Source organism: Rana temporaria, chromosome 6 (assembly GCF_905171775.1).
Source record: "Rana temporaria chromosome 6, aRanTem1.1, whole genome shotgun sequence".
Taxonomy (NCBI): Eukaryota; Metazoa; Chordata; class Amphibia; order Anura; family Ranidae; genus Rana; species Rana temporaria.
Window position 1 is genome coordinate 153,878,963 of NC_053494.1, and position 21,450 is coordinate 153,900,412.

General features: G+C 44.5%; 1 protein-coding gene across 1 annotated transcript in view; it reads left to right on the top strand.

Annotated features, from left to right (window-relative positions):
* The first annotated feature begins 17,116 nt into the window (after positions 1–17,116).
* Positions 17,117–21,450, top strand: part of PDE1A (phosphodiesterase 1A) — a 340,988-nt gene continuing 336,654 nt past the window's right edge. The window contains exon 1 of the mRNA XM_040357635.1: positions 17,117–17,664. Within this exon, the coding sequence (XP_040213569.1) occupies positions 17,564–17,664 (101 nt within the window). The 5' untranslated portion in view covers positions 17,117–17,563. The remainder of the gene's footprint in view (positions 17,665–21,450) is intronic.

Sequence of the window (21,450 nt, forward strand, 5' to 3'; positions counted from 1 at the left end):
AAACTTTTTTTGGAGATCATGGAGGAAGTGTAAAGTTGGTCATACATTATACAATCTGATTGTACAATCTCCTTTAGATCTACTAATAATTATGTAGTACAGGGGCCTACTTTTCTGAATATAAATGGAATAGATTGTTTAGAAATGTCTTCATATTTCCTAATTTTTGTAAAGCTTTAGGAGATTTTACAAAGATTGTACAATTGGGTTGTAAAATTATGGCTAAACGCCAACTTGATTTCTATGATCAAAAGCACCCAATAACCAATAATATAGAAATGAGCATCTCTATGAAACTTCCTCATTCGTTTGATAATAGACAATCCAATTGAACAGTCTATAACTGCACAAAATAGAGTGAGAATGCACCACATATTACAGTAATGGAGTGTCTAAAAGCGGAACTACACTGCATCTGAGCACCGCTAACCAAAAATGTATTTTAATATTCAAAGCAAACTCACCCATCCATCCACGTGTCCATGCTTTATGTTGTTGACAAATCACTTTGAAAAACACCCCCTAGCATTTCTCGCTGTAGCCATCTTGAGTAAGGGCAGATAATTCATGTAGCATTTACATGCTTAAATCTATCTGTTCTTATCTCAGGCACGCAAGCAGGAGGGTGTGCTTAGCTGAGAAAACCCCTCCTGCCCTTTTGAAGACTCCTGGAAGAGACGGTCACAATCTCCTGTAATGCCAATTGGATGCGGAGAAAACTGCATCCGATTTGCACTAGTGTGAACCCAGCCTAAAGGTTGCAGTGCAATGTTGTAAGATACTGTTGTGACATGCTAAAAAAGATAATTAACTTTATTCTCACACTAATGCCTCGTACACACGATCGGAAATTTCCGATGGAAAAAGTCAGACAGACTTTTTCCATCGGAAATTCCAACCGTGTGTATGCCCATCTGAGTTTTTCCATCGGATATTCTGATAAATTCCATTGGAGTTTAGCTAGAGAACATCTGGGGCCAGATTCAGAAACAACTTACGACGACGTATCTCCAGATACGCCGTCGTAAGTCTGAGTGTGAGGCGTCGTATCTTGGCGCCTGATTCAAAGAATCAGATACGCCTCACGGTTGCCAAGATACGAGCGACGTAAGTCTCCTACGCTGTCGTATCTTGGGGTGCATATTTACGCTGGCCGCTAGGTGGCGCTTCTGTTGATTTCCGCGTTGAATATGCAAATTACCTAGATACGCCGATTCACAAACGTAGTTCCGTCCGACGCATCTATATAAGCCGTTTACGTAAGGCGTCGGTCCGGTGTAACTTTACCCCTCATGAAGCAGGGGTAAGTCATGTTAGGTATGGACGTCGGAAACGTCGGAACAGCGTCGTATTTTACATCGTTTGCATAAGTCGTCCGTGAATGGGGATGGGCGTAGGTTACGTTCACGTTGACTAAACATTGAGCCGGCATAATTTACGGAGGAAATTCAACGTGATACTGAGCCTGCGCGCGCATGCGCCGTTTGTTAAGCTCATCATTTACGTGGGGTCACGATTCATTAACATACAACACGCCCACTACCAGCCTAGTTTGAATTATGTGGGCTTACGCCGGCCCATTTACACTACGCCGCCGTAACTTAGAGTGCAAGTTCTTTCTGAATACGGGACCTGCCGCTCTAAGTTACGGCGGCGTAGTGTATCTGAGATACGCTACGCCCGCCTAAAGATAGGCGATTCTTTCTGAATCTGGCCCGTTCTCTTTTACTCGGATGGAATTCCGTTGGAATTCCGATTTGTGAGTTTGGTCAGACAAAGGTCCGATCGTGTGTACGGGGCTGTAGTATCTTATTGTTCTACACTTAGATTGTCTTGGTTGCTATAAAATGGCCCCACCAGGACAAGACATGTGGAAATTTTATTTCATGCCTTTTAAGTGAGTGTTGGAGCTTAAAAAAAAAAATCCAACTAGACGTCAATTGACGTCCGCCCCTTTGGGCGTTCCCCGCGTGCGCTCCAGAGCGCGCAGCGGGGAAACTCTGTGTTGGCCGTGTCCCTTGGACACAGACAATTACAGATCGCCGCGAACGGCCAATCAGAGTTGCCGTTTGCAATGTGATCTGTGCGGCCAATGAGAGATGATCTCATATGTAAACATATGAGATCATCTCTCATTGCCGGCTCACACAGAGACAGCGTCCTGTCTCTGGAGAGGAGACCGATCTGTGTCCCTTGTACATAGGGACACAGATCGGTCACCCCCCTCCACCTACAGTTAGAACACTATGCTGGGAATACATTTAACCCCTTCCTCACCCCCTAGTGTTAACCCCTTCAATGCCAGTCACATTTATACAGTAATTAGTGCATATTTATAGCACTGATCGCAGTATAAATGTGAATGGCGCCAAAAATGTGTCAAAAGTGTCTGATGTGTCCGCCATAACGTCGCAGTCCCAATAAAAATCGCAGATCGCCGCCATTTCTAGTAAAAAATAAAATAATAAAAAATAATAATTCTGTCCCCTATTTTGTAGGCGCTATAACTTTTGTGCTTATTGCGATTTTTTTTTTTACCAAAAATATGTAGAAGAATACGTATCGGCCTAAACTGAGAAAAAAAAAATGTTTTTTTTTTTAATTGCCATATTTATTATAGCAACAAGTAAAAAATATTGTATTTTTTTTCAAAATTGTCGCTCTTTTTTGTTTATAGCACAAAAATTAAAAACCGCACAGGCGATCAAATACCACCAAAAGAAAGCTCTACTTGTGGGGAAAAAAGTACGTCAATTTTGTTTGGGAGCCACGTCGCACGACCGCGCAATTGTCAGTTAAAGCCGGAAGCTGAAATTTCACCTGGGCAGGAGGGGGGTATATGTGCCCAGTAAGCAAGTGGTTAATAAAGTCCAAGCAACTAAAAAACAAATGACCTTTTAGTCCTTTAACAACCATATTTAAAATCCACAACAGCAATTATTTAAAGAGATCACATATACAGAATGTTTTAAAGATGGCCTTTCATCTAAGTAATGTTAGCTGGTTGGGTGAATGAATAATACAGACCAGATATATGAAGAATTAAAAAAAATGTAGAGCACTCATCTCTGAAGCTCCAGTGCAAACCCTAAATACCTAACAACAAGCAATTTTGAATGGGCTAAGCCGTAATATTGTAATATTAATCCAGGATTCATTATGAAATCTTGACAGTATTTATTTTAGGTTTGCGTTGTCTTGTCGATTTCCCTTTTCTTGAAGCTTGACTACTTAAAAACTGAGTATTAAAGAAGTGGTGGACTACACATGCAGACTTCCTACAAAGTAATACCCAAATACATATTTTTGTAGCTAAGTGCAAAACACAAAGCAATGATGTGTAATGTGCTTTGTAATATGAATCTAGCATTTGAAGTTATTGGACTAATGGCTCTGACTGTAATTCCAATAGGTTCTGCTTAGTGTAAACCCAGAACATGGACATATTGGGCTAATGGCTCAGACTGTAACAAACAGGTGCTGCTGATCTGTGTAAAGCCAGCCTGTGGACAAATCTGGCTAATGGCTGAACACTGAATAGAAAGCATTTTAAAAGGACAATGATTAATTTCACTCTACAGGCATACCCCGCTATTAAGTACACAATGGGGTTTATTTACTATCGATGGAGAGTGCAAAATCAGGCTTGTGTACTATATAAAGTAGTATTCACTGTCCTCAAACTGAATCGAAACTCCAGGTGAACAGCTAAATACACACAGTATATAAAATATCTATGGGAGCTGTTTTACTTATCAAAGGATTAGTATGTCAGTCCATTCAGCCCTGGGATTATTACAGCTCTGTCACTCAACACAGCCCTGTCTGGCAGGGCAAAATACCTGTTTTTTCAATGCTGCAGTTGAAGCAGAGTTCCACCCAAAAGTGGAACTTCCGCTCATCTTATTCCTCCCCCCCTCCGTGACGTCACCGCAGGGCTCCCTCCTTCTCCCCTGGCCGCCATGCCAATAGGAAAGAGGAGCGGGGCCTCGCGCATGTGCAGTAGGGTTCCCCGGGTGATGCCGAAAGGCTACACTGCCGGGTTCCCCTACCCGCAATGGTGGCAGAGCACCCGACAGCTGATGTAAACATAAACTGTGGGTGCCGACATCGCTGGACTCCAGGACAGGTAAGTGTCCATTTATTAAAAGCCAGCAGCTGCAGTATGTATAGCTGCTGGCTTTTAATTTTTATTTCAAGGCCGGAACACCACTTTAAGTAACACCTACAAATCATGCCCTCCCCTAGTCTGTGGCTGGACTGTGAAAGGAGAAGCAGCAGACTGATGAGCTCATCTCTCTGTCACTCTCTTTTCTCCTTCTATCAGCATATTCTCTGTTAGCAATTGAGCAATGTAGCCAGGGCTGTGTATAAGGGGGTGCTACCAGCCCTTCTGTTTGGGGCCCAGGCAGCAGGGTAAATCAGATGTGGGCACAGAGGGTGATCAACGTGGTGGGGGTGTGAAATACTGTAACCGATCCCCTGTATGGCTCTCTCTGCAGCAACTGAAAGCTGGCATCCTCTTCTCTCCCTTCCCATCAAGCTTTCAGCCACCACAAAGTGAGGGGATTGGTTCCCACGCCACACTGATCACCCTCCCTGTGCATCATAGGTTTCCACCTCACCCCAAGCCCCTCTACCTACGCAGTGCTGCCAGCTTCCCTCCTCTCCCTCCCGCAGGCAGCTGCAAGCTTACAATAGGATCCTTCAGGATGGAGAGTAGGGGAAGGGTGAGACAAATATGTCTTGAATGAACACAGTGGGGCTGATTTACTATGCTCTGTGCGCTGCGCTGGTTCATGCCTTAATTAGTGCGCCGGGTGGAGGCTTAATTAGGCGCATGAACCAGCGTAGCAGCCGGCGCATTGCAAGTAATATGTAAAGCCGCGCCGAACTCCCTATAGAAGTCTATGGGAGAAATCAAAAGTGTTCATTTTAAAGGCTAATCTGCAAGTTTTGTCCTAAAAAGTGTTTGGGGACCTCAGTCCTGCCCCAGGGAACATGTATCAATGTTTTTTTTATTTTTTAAAACGGCCGTTTTTTCTGGAGCAGTGAAATGAATAATGCTTAAAGTGAAACAATAAAAGTGAAATATTCCTTTAAATTTCGTACCTAGGGGGGGTGTAATGTCAGCATGTGAAATAGCGCATTTTTCCCGCACTTAGAACTGCCCCTGCACAAAATGACATTCAGAAGGAAAAAAGTCATTTAAAAATTCACACGCGGCTATAATGAATTGTCGGCTCTGACAATTCTAAAGGGATTCATTCATAAAACAAACAACAAAATGTGTAGGGGTTCCCCCAAATTAAATTACCAGGCCCTTCAGGTCTGGAATGGATATTAAGGGGAACCCCGCCGTAAAAACCAAAAAAAAAAAGACGTGCGGTTCCCGGCAAATATCCATTCCAGGCCCTTTAGGTCTGGTGTGGATGTTAAGGGGAACTCCACCCCAAATTTAAATAAAAAATGGCGTGGAGTCCCCCTAAAAATCCACACCAGACCCTTATCCGAGCACGTTGACCTGGCCGGCCGCAGAAAAGAGGGGGGGACAGAGTGCGCCCCCCCTCTCCTGAACCGCACCAGGCCACATGCCCTCAACATGGGGAGGATGTCCCCATGTTGATGGGGACAAGGGCCTCATCCCCACAACCCTTGCCCGGTGGTTGTGGGGGTCTGCGGGTGGGGGGCTTATCAGAATCTGGAAGACCCCTTTAACAAAGGGGACCCCCAGATCCTGCCCCCCCCTATGTGAAATGGTAATGGGGTACATTGTACCTCTACCATTTCACCCCAAAAAAAATGTCAAAAGTGTTAAAAATGACAGTAGCCGGTTTTTGACAAATCTTTTAATAAAATCTTCTTTTCTTCTTTCTTTCGGGTTTCTTCCGCTGCTTCTTTCTTGGGTCTTCTCGTCCACATCTTGCCCGAAGTCTTCTTCTATCTTCTCCGTCCGTCCTTCAGCCTTCTGGTCCCACATCTTGCCCGTTGTCTTCTCCTGTCTTCTTCTCCGTCCGTCCGCCAGCCTTCTCGTCCACCTCTTTTTTTCCCCGGACGCCGCGATTGAATTTGAATTGGCCGCCGTGTTGCGCTCCTGGGACCCGCCCCCCTCTGACGCCACAAGTAAACTCCTTAGAAGGTCATGTGCGTCAGAGGGGGGCGGGGTCACAGAGCGTCACACGGCGGGGGAATTCAATTTCTAGCGCGCCGCCCGGAGAAGAAGATGCCGCCGCTTCCAATTAAAGTTCCCGCCGTGTCACACTCATGTGACCCCGCCCCCCTCTGACGCACATATGCCACACGCAGACTTGCAGATGAGTTAACCTGTGGCGTCAGAGGGGGGCGGGTCCCAGGAGCGCAACACGGCGGCCAAATCAAATTCACTCGCGGCGTCCGGGGAAGAAAAAGAGGTGGACGAGAAGGCTGGCGGACGGACAGAGAAGAAGACAGGAGAAGACAACGGGCAAGATGCGGGACCAGAAGGCTGAAGGACGGACGGAGAAGATAGAAGAACACGTCGGGCAAGATGTGGACGAGAAGACCCAAGAAAGAAGCAGCGGAAGAAACCCGAAGGAAAGAAGAAAAGAAGATTTTATTAAAAGATTTGTCAAAAACCGGCTACTGTCATTTTTAACACTTGACATTTTTTTTGGGGTGAAATGGTAGAGGTACAATGTACCCCATTACCATTTCACACAGGGGGGGGGGGCAGGATCTGGGGGTCCCCTTTGTTAAAGGGGTCTTCCAGATTCTGATAAGCCCCCCGCCCGCAGACCCCCACAACCACCGGGCAAGGGTTGTGGGGATGAGGCCCTTGTCCCCATCAACATGGGGACATCCTCCCCATGTTGAGGGCATGTGGCCTGGTGCGGTTCAGGAGAGGGGGGGGGCCGCACTCTGTCCCCCCCTCTTTTCTGCGGCCGGCCAGGTCAACGTGCTCGGATAAGGGTCTGGTGTGGATTTTTAGGGGGACTCCACGCAATTTTTTTTTTAAATTTGGGGTGGAGTTCCCCTTAAAATCCACACCAGACCTGAAGGGCCTGGTATGGATATTTGGGGGGACCCCACGCCATTTTTTGGGGGGGTTTTTACGGCGGGGTTCCCCTTAATATCCATTCCAGACCTGAAGGGCCTGGTAATTTAATTTGGAGGGACCCCCATTTTTTTTTTTTTTTATTATTATTTTTAATGAGCAATGACTGTATTCTTTATAGCCATGAGTACTTTAAACTTCCTTTTTTTTGTTTCACTTCAGAAATGACATCTTGTACAGGGACAGTTCTAAGCACGGGAAACATACCCCCCCTGTATGAAATTTAAAGGAATATTTCACTTTTATTATTTCACTTTAACCACTTCCATACCGCGCCTATTCTGGCACTTCTCTCCTTCATGTAAAAATTATATTTTGTTCCTGGGAAATTAATCAGGACCCCCAAACATTATATATAATTTTTTAGCAGACACCCTAGGGAATAAAGTGGCGGTCATTTTTTATTTGATTTCCAACGGTATTTGCGCAATAATTTTTCTAACGCCTTTTTTTTTTTGGCCCAAAAAAAAACCACGGTTCATGAATTAAAAAAAAAAAAACAGTAAAGTTAGCCCAATTTTTATGGATAATAGATACCTAACTTGTCACGCTTTAATATTGCACACACTCATGGAATGGCGCCAAACTTCGGGACATAAAAATATCCATAGGCGATGCTTGTTTTTTTTTTTACAGGTGACCAGTTCAGAGTTACAGAGGAGGTCTAGGGCTAGAATTATTGCTCTCGCTCTAACGCACGCGTCAATACCTCACATGTGTGGTTTGAATGGTGTTTACATATGTGGGCGGGACTTACATGCATATTCGCTTCTGAGTGCGAGCTTCTAGGGACAGGGGCGTTATTTTTTTTTTGTTTGTTTTTTTTACCTCATATTTTTCTTCTTGCACTTTTTTGTCACTTTTTTTGATTTTGGATCACTTTTCTTCCTATTACAAGGAATGTAAACATCCCTTGTAATAGGACTAGTGTGTGACAGGTCCTCTTTATGGAGAGAGGCGGGGTCAATAAGGCTGGAAAGCATGGTATTGAAAAAAAAAAAAAGATCTCATGCTTTCAGCTGCAATCATGTTAGTTCAGCACAGTGGTGTAGTGTATAGCACTTTGACCTAGCAGCAAAAGGGTCGCTGGTTCGAATCCAGCCCGTGACACCATCTGCATGGAGTTTGCATGTTCTCCCTGTGCCTGCGTGGGTTTCCTCCCACAATATAAAAACACGCTGTAAATCGGATCCGGTCTAAATAAGCCCTAATATGCAGTAGTATATTTAGGTTTTGTTCTGCCCTAGGCCTGACTACATATCTGCACCTCCTAATAGAAAAATGACCCACGCCTTCCTGTCAAGGTCACACCCTGTTTTTGTATGACCCGCCCAGGAATTTTCAGGGGACCCACACACTAGTTCTGGGGGGGAGGGGGGCACTGGATTCCCTTAACCACTTCCATACCAGGCACTTACGCACCTTCCCGCCCAAGCCAATTTTCAGCTTTCAGCACTGTCGCACTTTGAATGGCAATTGCGCGGTCATACAACACTGTACCCAAACAAAATTGGCGTCCTTTTTCCCCCACAAATAGAGCTTTCTTTTGTTGGTATTTGATCACCTCTGCGATTTTTTTTTTTGCGCAACAACTAAAAAAAGACTGCAAATTTTGAAAAAAAAAAAACGTTTTTATTTTTGTCTGTTAATTTTTTTGTAAATACGTTTTTCTCTTTCAATTACGGGCACTGATATGGCGGCACTGATGGGCACCGATGAGATGGCACTGATGGACATCGATGAGGTAGTACTGACGGGCACAGATGAGGTGGCATTGATTGGCGGCGCTGGTATGCGGCACTGATGGGCACTCATAGGCGGCACTGATGGGCACTCATGGGCGGCACAGATGGGCACTCATGGGCGGCACTTATGGGTGGCACTGATGGATACTTATGGGTGGCACAGGTGGGCACTGATGGACACTGTGGGGTGGCACTGATTTTTCCAGGTTGCCAGTCAGTGCCCATTTGTGGGCACTGATTGGCATCTTTTTTCTTTTTTTTTAATGCTTTTTTTTTTTTTTCCATATTTTTTTTTTTTGCCCACCCTGGTGGTCCAGGGTGGGCATCCCTGGTGGTCCAGTGTGGTCATCCGAGGGGGGCTGCGCTGATAAACAATCAGCGCGAACGCCCCCTGTCAGGAGAGCCACCGATCGGCTCTCCTATACTCGCGTCTGTCAGACGCGAGTGAGGAAGAGCCATCGATGGCTCTTCCTGTTTACATCGTGATCAGCCGTGATTGGACACGGATGATCACGTGGTAAAGAGTCTCCGTCTCCGTGAGAGACTCTTTACCGAGATTGGAGATGCAGGGTGTCAGACTGACACCCCGCATCACCGATCGCCACGCTGCGTGCCCCCACAGGCGCGCACGGCATGAAATCCTGCAGGACGTCCTGTCAGGATTGTGTAACCACTTCCCGGACGTAAATCGGCCATAGGCTGGGCGGGAAGTGGTTAATTTGCATAGTTTTTCTCTCACTTCCTGTTTGGCTATGGGGCAGGAAGTGAAGGCAAATCTCCCCAATTGGACACAGATAATACAAAATAAACTGACAGGGCCTATAACCCTCCCTCACTCTATCCAAAATTAAAGAAAATAAAAAGTGTTGATTATAGTTCTAGTCAGGGGCGGACTGACCATTGAGTCACTCGGGCACTGCCCGAGGGCCCCATGCCACTAGGGGGCCCCATCCGGGTTGCCAGGCTCAGTAAAACCAGGGACATTATGTAAAAATCTGTGTTTTTTTTACATCTGTCCCTGATATGTCCGAAAATGACATGCTTTTAATGTGAATATCCCAAGATTTTAGCTGCCCGCCTCTGCACTACCTCCTGGCGTGGTGGTCATCTGTAAGCCAGAGGGGCCCCATACTCTTCTATTGCCCGGGGGCCCCATGAGTTGTCAGTCCGCCCCTGGTTCTAGTTTAAGCACAAATTTCATAGAGTTTTATTGAGAGGCCTAAGAAAATATAACCATGCCAATAGGCCAGGATACAGCGTGGCTAATATGTATGAATGTGTGTGTTAGAGCACCCCACCCAATGTTAACTAAAAAATTATTAATTTGCAAATAAGTATTATCTGCTCATTTTTTGGGGATGTCTGCACCCCTGATAGTGACAACATTTGAGAGGTGTCTTCACCCTTTCTAATTCATTCACTTCCTGTCACATAGCCAAACAGGAAGTGAGGGTAAAACCTTACTAATATCTTTTCTTGGGGACACAGAGATCAATCTAAATAGTTTCCCATTATGTAAATTGCACTCTAGCATTTTTCTGTGTACACCCCAAATTATTAGGGATCTTGGACTTTGGGGTCCATTTACTAAAGGCAAATCCACTCCTACAAGTGCAAAGCAAGGAAGAAAACAAAACAACTTTGCTTCTACAGGATTGGATGTTAAAACCATCAGTGCTTCCTCTCTGATTTTCAGCAACTATGCTTGTACTGCAGAGTGGCTTTGCCTTTACTAAACCCCAAACTAAATAATCATTTGGGGCAGGGATCCTCAAACTACGGCCCTCCAGCTGTTGTAGAACTACACATCCCATGATGCCTTGTAATGCACTGACATTCACAGACATGACTAGGCATGATGGGAATTGTAGTTCCTGAACAACTGGAGGGCCGTAGTTTGAAGACCCATGATTTGGGGTGTACACAGCAGTGCTGGAGTGCAATTTGCTTAATGGGGACACTAGTTAGATTGACCTGTGTCCCCAAGAAAAGACACTGGTAGGGTTTTAACCTAACTTCCTGTTCATCTGTGTGACAGGAAGTGAAGCAAATTTTAAGAAAAGGGACACAAAGCTCAACCCAAAAAAAAACACTTGCGTAAGTTCCGCCCACATATGTAAACACTGTTCAAACCACACATGTGAGGTATTGACGCGTGCGTTAGAGCGAGAGCAATACTTTTAGCACTAGACCTTCTTTGTAACTATAAACTGGTAACCTGGAAAAAAAAGAAAAAGGTCGCCTATGGGGATATTCACGGAATTAATTTTGGCCCCATTGCAGGAGTGTTTCCAATAGTAAAGCGTGACATGTAAGGTATCTATTTACTCGGTGTAACATCATCTTTCACATTATCCCCAAAAATTGGGCTAACTTTAGTGTTTTGTTAATTTTTAACCACTTGAGCCCCGGACCATATTGCTGGTCAATGACCGGGCCAGTTTTTGTGATTCGGCACGGCGTCGCTTTAACTGACAATTGCGCAGTCGTGCGACGTGGCTCCCAAACAAAATTGGCAACCTTTTTCCCCCCCCACAAAGAGAGCTTTATTTTGGTGGTATTTGATCACTTCTGCGTTTTTTTTTTTTTTTAGAGCTCTAACCAAAAATAGAGCGACAATTTTAAAAAATAAAGAATTATTTTTACTTTTTGCTATAATAAATATCCCCAAAAATATATATTCTAAAAAATAAAAAAACCCTCAGTTTAGGCCGATACGTATTCTACATCTTTTTGGTTCCAAAAAATCGCAAATAGCGTTTAGTGTTTGGTTTTGGCAAAAGTTATAGCGTCTACAAAATATGGCTTTTTTTTGTTTTAACTAGTTATTGCGGCGATCAGCGATTTTTATCGGTACTGCGACATTATGGCAGACACATCGAACACTTTTTTGGAACCATTGGCATTTTTCTAGCGATCAGTGCTGTAAAAATGCATTGCTTACTATAAAAATGCCACTGGCAGGGAAGGGGTTAACACTAGGTGCGAGGGAGGGGTTAAATATGTTTCCTGGGTGTGTTCTAACTGAAGGGGGGGTGGGACTGACATGTGTAAATGACAGATCGCTGTTCATGAAGGGGAACTCCAGACCCCCCCAAAAAAATAACGTGGGTTCCCTCCAGGTGCATACCAGGCTCTTAGGCTTGGTCTGGAACATAAGGGGTTAAACCCACGCAAAAAAAAACAGCATGGGGTCCCCCCCAAGATCCAAACCAAGCCCTTATCCCAGGCACGCAGTCTGGCCAGACAGGAATGGGGGTGGGGACGAGCGAGCGCCCCCCCCTCCTGAGCCGTACCAGACCACATGCCCTCAACATGGGGGAGTGTGTGCTGTGGGGGAGGGGGGCACTGCCCCCCCACCCCAAAGCACTCTTGTCCCCATGTCGATAGGGACAAGAGCCTCTTCCCGACAACCCTGGCCGTTGGTTGTCGGGGTATGCGGGCGGAGGGCTTATCAGAATCTGAGAGGCCCCTTTAATAAAGGGGCCCCCAGATTCCGGCCCCCCACCCTATGTGAATGAGTATGGGGTACATTGTACCCCTACCCATTCACCTGGGGAAAAAAAATGGAAAAAAATAATACACCACACACATTTAAAAATTAATTTATTAGTCAGCCGGGGGTCTTCTGCCGGGGCCCCCCACCACCACCCCATTAGGCACCGGGCTTCGCCATCTTCTGCCGGAACCCCCTTCACCAGTGAGGCTCCTGCCTTTGGGGGAGGGTCTCGGGCTTCGACGGTTTCTGCGGGGGGGGGGTGCACTTGCACCCCACCCCCGTCTTCAGCGCCGTAATTCACCGGGACCCCCTTCACCAGTGAGGCTCCTGCCTTTGGGGGAGGGTCCCGGGCTTCGACGGTTTCTGCGGGGGGGTGACACCCGCGGGCTTCTGCGATGCCTTCCGCTTCTGCCTGTCTCCTCCGCGGAGCACAGGGCTTGTCTCCACTGTCTTCTCCATTCTCTTCCATTCGATGTTGACACGACGAGGTCCGGCGCTGGAATGCCGTCTGAGCAGCGGGCATGGACTTATATAGGGCAATGCCACCATGTGACCTCAACCCATGTGACATCACATTCCCATCATGCCCAGGGAATGTGATGTCACATGGGTTGAGGTCACATGGTGGCATTACCCTATATAAGTCCATGCCCGCCGCTGACACGGCATGTCAGCGCGGAACCTCGTCGTGTCAACATCCAATGGAAGAGAAGGAAGAAGACAGCGCAGACAAGCCCTGTGCTCCCGGAGGAGACAGGCAGAAGAAGGAAGAAAGAAGACGGAAGAAAGCCCTGGCTCCGTGGGGGAGCCAGGCAGAAGAGGGAGCAGAGAAGACAGAAGAGAAAAGACCGCGGAGTTGGCGCACCCCCGGCAGAAGACCAGGAAGACCGGAACCCTGGCGGAAGGCACCGGAAAGACCTGGGGATAGGCGCCATCCCCCGGCAGAAGACCCCGAAGTCCGGATGCCCCCCCCTAATGTAAAAGAGCTTAAATGGGGTGGGGGCATCCGGCGGAAGGCTCCGGAGAGGACCGAGGGATGGCGCCCTCCCCCGGCAGAAATCACTCGTCCCCACCCCCATTCCTGTCCGTGCCAGACTGCGTGCTTGGGATGAGGGCTTGGTTTGGATTTGGGGGGGGACCCCCGCGCCGAATCAGCACGGGTTTAACCCCTCACGTTCTGGACCAAGCCTAAGAGCCTAATGTAGCCCTGAAGGGGGACCCGCGCCGATTTCAAGTTTGAAATTTGGCGCGGAGTTCCCCTTCATGGCTGAAAACAGCTCGGAGATTCCCGTGCGCCGCGTCACGCAGCGCATTCACGGGTACGCCGCTTGGTATTTACCAAGATTTTCACGGTGTACTGACAAGGCGCACGGGAAGCGCCGAAATTTCTCTCTGCGCATGCCCAGTATGCAAATGAACCTCCCGAGGTTCAGGCGCACTGTGCAAGCGTACGGGGATCTGTTTTCAAAAAACACTTTCCCTTTCAATTCGGCCCGCCAAACACTTTCAAACACATGTCACTTCACTTCTCCTGCATCCCCCCACCTCCCCCCCTAATAAACTCCCGCCCAAACCCCCGCAATTTACATTTCAATGTGCCGTCTGTACTGGTGCACAATGCACCCTCTCCTGGGCGCACGGAGCACATTAGTAACTAGGGAAATACACTGCACTAGCAGCGTATTTCTTTAGTAAATGACCAAACGGCTGCTACTCCTGCTTTTACTCCATGAGTCATGGAGTAAAGGCTTGGTAAATCAGCTCCAATGAGTAATCAGTACTGGTCGCTCACTGTATTCATTCATAACTGAAGCATACTAAACTGTGATTATGGGGGGGCTGTCAAGTTGGCTGTATGGGGCCCTCGTGGTTTATAACAGCAGCCCTGACTGTGGCACAACTGATTGGTTTCTTGCTCTGCTTCCTCCATCTCCCACAGTGAGCTTTGCTGTACAGGGACTGAAAGGGGCTGTTAATTAAAGAAAATATGTGTAATGATGACTTAATGAATTAAGCAGCATTAAATTGTGTCCTTTATATCTTCTGCTAGTATTTTTGCCAAACAGAAAAGCATTACTATACAGAGACATCAAATGTATTATTTCATTTCCCATGTGCTTATACCAATGGCATAGTTTCCAGCGCTTTAAAGAGCACATCTTTCTACACTTCCATCAGGCTTATAAACTCCACTATCAAGAGACATTGACACTCCGCTAACAATCAGTTTAGTCAAACACAAATAATTGCTGTATATCAGTAGACATGTGAAATGGAGAAGGAAATCGACAACTAAGGTGTGTGAATTAAAACTCCATGTACCGTATTTGCTGGCGTATAAGACGACTGGGCGTAAAAAACGCCCCCCTAATTTTCCATCGAAAAGGTTGGTTTTGGGATATAGTCGCCTAATAAAACAACCCCCTTCCGACACACCTCACTGTGCTCCTTGCATACCTTACTGTGCTTCTTACATACCTCACTGTGCTCCTTGCATACCTCACTGTGCTCCTTGCATACCTCACTGTGCCCCTTGCATACCTCACTGTGCCGATCTCCAGGCCTTATCTCTGTATGCAGAGTCAGACTGTGGGCTTCCATTGTTCAAAAGCCACGCCTCCTCCTCGTCCTGTTCCGTGATAGGCAGAACACTCAGTTTCCCAGCAGAGCCTTTGTTCGGTGTTCCGCCTATCACGGAGGTCCTCTTGTCCGAGGCCGAGGATGAGAGGACCTCCATGATAGGCAGAACACTGAACAGAGGCTCTGCTGGGAAATTGAGTGTTCCGCCTATCACGGAACAGGACGAGGAGGAGGCGCGGCTTTTGAATAATGGACGCCTGCAGTCTGACTCTTAATCTGCATACAGGTACCGGCGTATAAGACGACCCCCGACTTTTGGGGGATATTTTTAAGTACAAAAGGTCGTCTTATACGTCGGCAAATATGGTAGATAGTATTAGGGTTGGAACTTAACCCAAGACCTTAATACTACAAAGCAACAATATGTCAACAAAATTGGGGAATGGGATTGGGACTTTACATGAGGCATGTTGATGTATATAATAATATGTAAAGGGAGTTGATTCTAAATCAATTGAGTGTCACAATCCCCTAGAGGTGATTCATGATAAAAAATATCAATAATAAACATGATTAACAAATAGGATGAAACATTTATGATATAAATGATATATTCATAAAAAAGTCAGCATAATTAATAAAATAATAACATATTTAATAATGAAAGAATTTATCATTAGACATGATTTGTGACAGACAATGAGAATCATGAACAATCAAATAGATACAGATAATAGATTCACAATCAAACTGATATATACAGAAAATGAAAATGATTTGTTACAGTTGTTGGAACAAGCTTAGCTTTGCATCCCTAGGTGGAACACTTAACGCGTTTCATGGCCTCTTGCCAATCAGGAGTTGGATGCATGAGTTGAACTACAAAGTAATTAAATATTTGATATAATTAATAACTGAGTAAACTATCTTTGAAAGTGCAATCTACTTTAAAAATAATAAAGGAAAGAGCAATTTCTGTACTACATACAAAGCAGCCCATAAATTAGTGTCAGCTCCAAAGGTGGGGTTAGCCGCGGGCCTGGTATGAATGGTCTCACCCGGGGTCTCAACCTCCCAAGAAAAGGAACCATGGGGAAAGTACAGCCATGGAGCGGATCCGACAGCCACTGCATGAAAATATGTTGCAAGATGTGTGCATGATTGATGTCTACCAATATACTGTGTAAGAAAAGGGGGGGGGGGGATTAAGTGAATGTAGTAGTGATGCAAACACAAAAGAAAAAACAACACTCACTTTTTGCTTTTTTGCAAAGCAACAATAGCTGTAGAGCTCCAAAGCAGATACATATGGGCCCCCTCTTGCAGTCTATAGGGAGACGACACATGTAAGACCACATAGACTTTGCAAGGGAAGTTCCTCTTTGTAAGGATATTTTCCCCAAAGCTTAGTGAGCCAGGTAAAGCTCTGCTGACTACCATCATCCAATAACGTGCAAGCAAAAATGCTGTTTTTTTTGTTTGTTTTTCTTGAACGTGATTGCAAAATTAAATTTTACTACTTTGGGAAAAATTCCCTTACGATGTCCAACTTCTATTGCAAAGGGAACAAACTATTTTCCTTTAGTAAATCAACCTCATAAGGCATCTTTCTAATAAGTGCTCCTCGAAGCTTTCACTGTAAGTGCCTTTTTTTTATAAAGATTTGGGGTTTCCTGGGAACGTATGAATACCTTCTCTTTAAAGCGCTTTTTTCTTCACTATAGAAATCAGGTGCAAAATAAAAGCAAAATCTTGGCAGCATTAGGGTGTAATTCCAAAGCAATTCTGACTCATGCCATCTTGTTTAGCCTGAAATGTTTGCTATTCTCTCTCTCGCTGCGTGACCTAAAGGGTTTCAAGAATAAGTGATGTAGAGTGTGTGTTGCAGCTGCTACAGTCATCACTGGTGTAAGTGACATTTACCTACTGTGTGGAGTTGCTAAAAGGGGATAAATAATCATGAAATGATATTCTGGACCAGATGATACAAGCTCCTATCTGTTTTAGAGCCGTGCTAATGCTCAGATTAAACCTTTAACTGATTTCTGCAGATCTGTGGGAGAATATGAGCTTTTTTTATCCTGCCTTGGAGATTTTGTCATTTTAGTTCATGCATGGTATTTTCCTTGTTTGTTTTTTTTTTTTTTTTTCTTTTTTTTTGTATTTCTGTCTTGGTGCTTTTTTTTATTCGCTACCGCAAATCTGTCTTTCATGGAGAGCTTAAGTAATTCTCCTTTATTCCAAATGACAATGAATCCTTGGATATTGCAAAGTGCTTTTGTGCTTCGGTGAACACAACTGTAAAACTCAGCGGCATGTGGGAAGAGCTTGAGCGTACAGGCAGGCAGTGGTATACTTAACCATCTTGCATGTACTGTTTCTACTTATCAGAGCAAGAGGATACTTTAAACTGCTGAAATCCAAAGGAGACAGAACAGTGGGATTTTTCCATTAAGTTACCAAAAAAAAAGAGCTTTCTCTTTAACTCTTTAAACTCTTTATGATATAGGTTCTTTTTTTTTTTCTTTTTTTTACTACTGCTATATTTTTACATGCATTGGGTTAGTGGATTGCAATGGACTAAGGAATGCTTTTACTTGGTGGGACTTATAGTCAATGTGACTGTTACACCATAAGACACTTACAATGGATTCTACGACCTCAGAAGACTCCGAGCAGAAATACACTACTTCCAAATTAAAAAAGAAGGAATCGAATGATAAAATGGTTCAGCGTTTGCAGGGGATGTAAGTATCATACGCTCCACGGTTATTTATCTTAAGTGATCTGTTCAGCATCATCACTACAGTGCATTAGAGACTGAGTACTCACTGCTGTACTTGAAGTGTTGCTGAATTACTATATGGGTTTATTAGCTGAAGCTGTAGAGAAAATAGCACTGTGGTTTTCTTAAACTCTTTTCTGAAATAAAAGGAGAGCTGTAAAAGTGCCCTTTGTTAAAGTAATGTTTTGTATAGCTTTAGCATTTACAGTTAAGTGAAAGGATGTCAGGCTTTGGCTCATTGCTTTTTTTCATGACTAATGGGTAAGGCTAGACCAGTGCTTTATAGGTTAAGTGAGAATTCTATTTTATACATTGTTTTAAACAACTCAAAACTACCAAAACACTGTACTAGTAAACTATGGTATTATAAAGTAAAATAGGATATAGAATGAAATACACACTAGAGTATTTGTATTATCTAGTCTTGAAGCATTTTCGGGCTGCTACAAGTCAGATCTTTTTCTACATGATCTTTTCATAACCAGGATACTAATTTATTATTGTGAGAAGTGACATCATAACTGAAGTGTCTATGTGGTCCACATCAGTTGTCCAAGCTCTCAGGAAGTAGGATGAAGCAAGGATCTGAGTGCCCTAACTATTGTTTTGAAGCTAACCAAACTCTACAATGCAGAGAAAATCACAAGTGGAAGGGATAGCATTAAAGAATAGCTGATCCTTTATACACTATATTACCAAAAGTATTGGAACACCTGCCTTTACACGCACAAGAACTTTATAGGCATCACAGTCTTAGTCCGTAGGGTTCAATATTGAGTTGGCCCACCCTTTGCAGCTATAACAGCGTCAACTCTTCTGGTAGGCTGTCCACAAGGTTTAGGAGTGTGTCTATGGGAATGTTTGACCATTCTTCCAGAAGTGCATTTGTGAGGTCAGGCACTGAGGTCAAGATCTGAGTGCCCTGACTATTGTTTTGAAGCTAACCAAGCACTACAATGCAGAAGAGAAAATCACAAGTGGAAGGGAAAGCATTCAAGAATAGGTGCACCTTTATAATACACTATATTATCAAAAGTATTGGGACACCTGCCTTTACACGCACAAGAACTTTATAGGCATCACAGTCTTAGTCCGTAGGGTCCAATATTGAGTTGGTCCACCCTTTGCAGCTATAACAGCTTCAACTCTTCTGGGAAGGCTGTCCACAAGGTTTAGGAGTGTGTCTATGGGAATGTTTGACCATTCTTCGAGAAGCGCATTTGTAAGGTCAGGCACTGATGGGGACAAGAAGGCCTGGCTCACAGCCTCCACTCTAATTCATCCCAAAAATGTTCTATCAGGTTGAGGTCAGGATTCTGTGCTCATCCATGTCTTTATGGACGTTCAATGGTCCAAATGATTTGGTGGAGAGGGGATAATGGTGTGAGGTTGTTTTTCAGGGGTTGAGCATGTTTTTATCCTTTTAAAAAAATAAACATATTATTTGCTCATGCACAGCGCCAGAAGTGCAATCCCTGTGTCAACCCCTAGATGCAACAGTTGTGCTGGGCTGAAGGCCCTCTCCCAAAATCCATGTTACAGTGCTAGGTTCCTTACCCAGATTGCAAGCAATTGAGCTGCAAGTTTGAAAATTACTTGCTAAGCTATTGATAGACTTGCCAGGCTTCACAAGTTTGTTGCACAATTGCAGCAAGTATGCATCGCATAACTCCAGATCAACTTACTTTGCAAATATTCTGCAAGTCTGCTTCAAGTTCTGGTTCAATTATGTTGTGCAATAGTCATCCCACCACAGGGGTCACTGTGACTTGCAGAGCTCTTGCTGTAGACTCACCACTGGAACTTTGCTCTTGCTAAAGACTTGCCACACAAATTTGCTACAAATTGGAAAAGTGTTAACTAGAACTTGTGCTTCATGTACTCTGCAAGTGTAAAAGTGAGAACGTGCAAAAAGTTAAAAAGACTTGCAATTCAACACTGTCACAAATTTGTGGCACGTTAACCTTACTATCTGAGTAGCTGCCAATTGCTAAGCACCAGCACTGTTTAATGGAAAGAAGGGCAGTGAGTTGAATGTCGCCCCATACTCAGAAGTACTGGATATTTTTTTCTATCATGGGCAAAGCACTGGTTTACTTTTAGTTTACTGCATCCTTTTATATATAGCTGTCCCTGTTTTTAATTTGAAGCACACTTAAAGAAGATGCTGTTCTCCAAGGACCATATGGTCCCTCCCTTTGCAGAGATTTTCCTTATTGTAGAACAAAAACCTCAGCAGACTGAGGGCGATTGTCACTGTGTTTGAATAACTCTGCAGTTAACTATTTACACACACAAAATGTAGCCACCACCATGTGTTTAATGCACATTGTTCAAAGCATCTGCTGTTCCAGTTCTTACAGTTTTAAAAGTAATATCTGTATCAGTTGCTGCCATGCTTACATATGAATATAACAGAGTTTACAATACAGTAGGTCCTTACTGAGGCAAAGCTCTTGTGGCTAGAGCATTCAGAGACTCAGCTTAACAATTAAAAAATATTGTTTTAATGAAAAGTAGAGAAAATAGTGCAAGAAAATATTTACGGGAAAATATTACAAAACAGTCAATAAGCAACAGTAAAAGGGTACTAAATACTCGTACTTCTACTTTAGCAGTCATATTAGAGAAAACCCCACTATTCTGAAAAATTTGAAATGAGAATTAAACTTAAAAAAAAAAGCTGACAGGTAGTATTTGCATGACGAAGTGACCCCATTTTTACAACTGGGACCAGTAAGAGGCTTTGCAGATCCTGGATAATGCCGTGTACAGATGGACTTTTTTCATTGGAAATTCCGATCGTGTGTGGGCCCCATCTGACTTTTTTCCATCGGTGTTTAGAAATTCCTATCGTCTGTGTGCAACTCAGATGGAGAAAAAACCCATGCATGCTCAGAATCAAGTCAACGCATACTCGGAAGCATTGAACTTAATTTTTCTCGGCTCGTCATAGTGTTTTACGTCACCACGTTTTGGACAGTCGGAATTTGGTCTGAGAGTATGTATGCAAGACAGCTTGAACAGAATTCCGACTAAAAATTCCATCAAATTTTAGCCCATTGGAAATTCCGATCATGTGTACGGGGCATTAGTTGTTTCTGCATTCCTATCTAGCTGATCTTCTTTGTGTCGATGATCTGGATTTTTTTTTATCAGCTAGAACACTTTGGTGGCTGTGAACAATATGACTTTCCCATTCTCTACATTTAGACCTTATGGGCCAGATTCACAGAAAAAGTACGCCGGAGTATCTGCTGATACTCCGGCGTACTTTCAAATTTGCCGCGTCGTATCTTTAGTTTGAATTCTCAAACCAAGATACAACGGCTTCTGGTTTCGATCTGACAGGCGTACGGCTTCGTACGCCTTCGGATCGTAGGTGTAATACTTCGGCGCCCACTGGGTGGAGTTTGCGTAGTTTTCCGCGTCGGGTATGCTAATTAGCTGTTTACGGCGATCCACGAAGGTACGCGCGGTCGTCGCATTCTCTTACGTCGCCGCTAGTCGGCTTTTCCCGGCGTAAAGTTACGGCTGCTATTTCGTGGCTTATATTTAGACTTGCCATGTTAAAGTATGGCCGTCGTTCCCGCTTCGAATTTTAATTTTTTTTTTGCGTAAGTCGTCCGTGAATAGGAAAGGACGTAACGCACGTCGCCGTTCAAAAGATTACGTCGGTGCAACGTCATTTCGCGCAAAGCACGGCGGGAAATTTCAAAACGGAGCATGCGCAGTACGTTCGACGCGG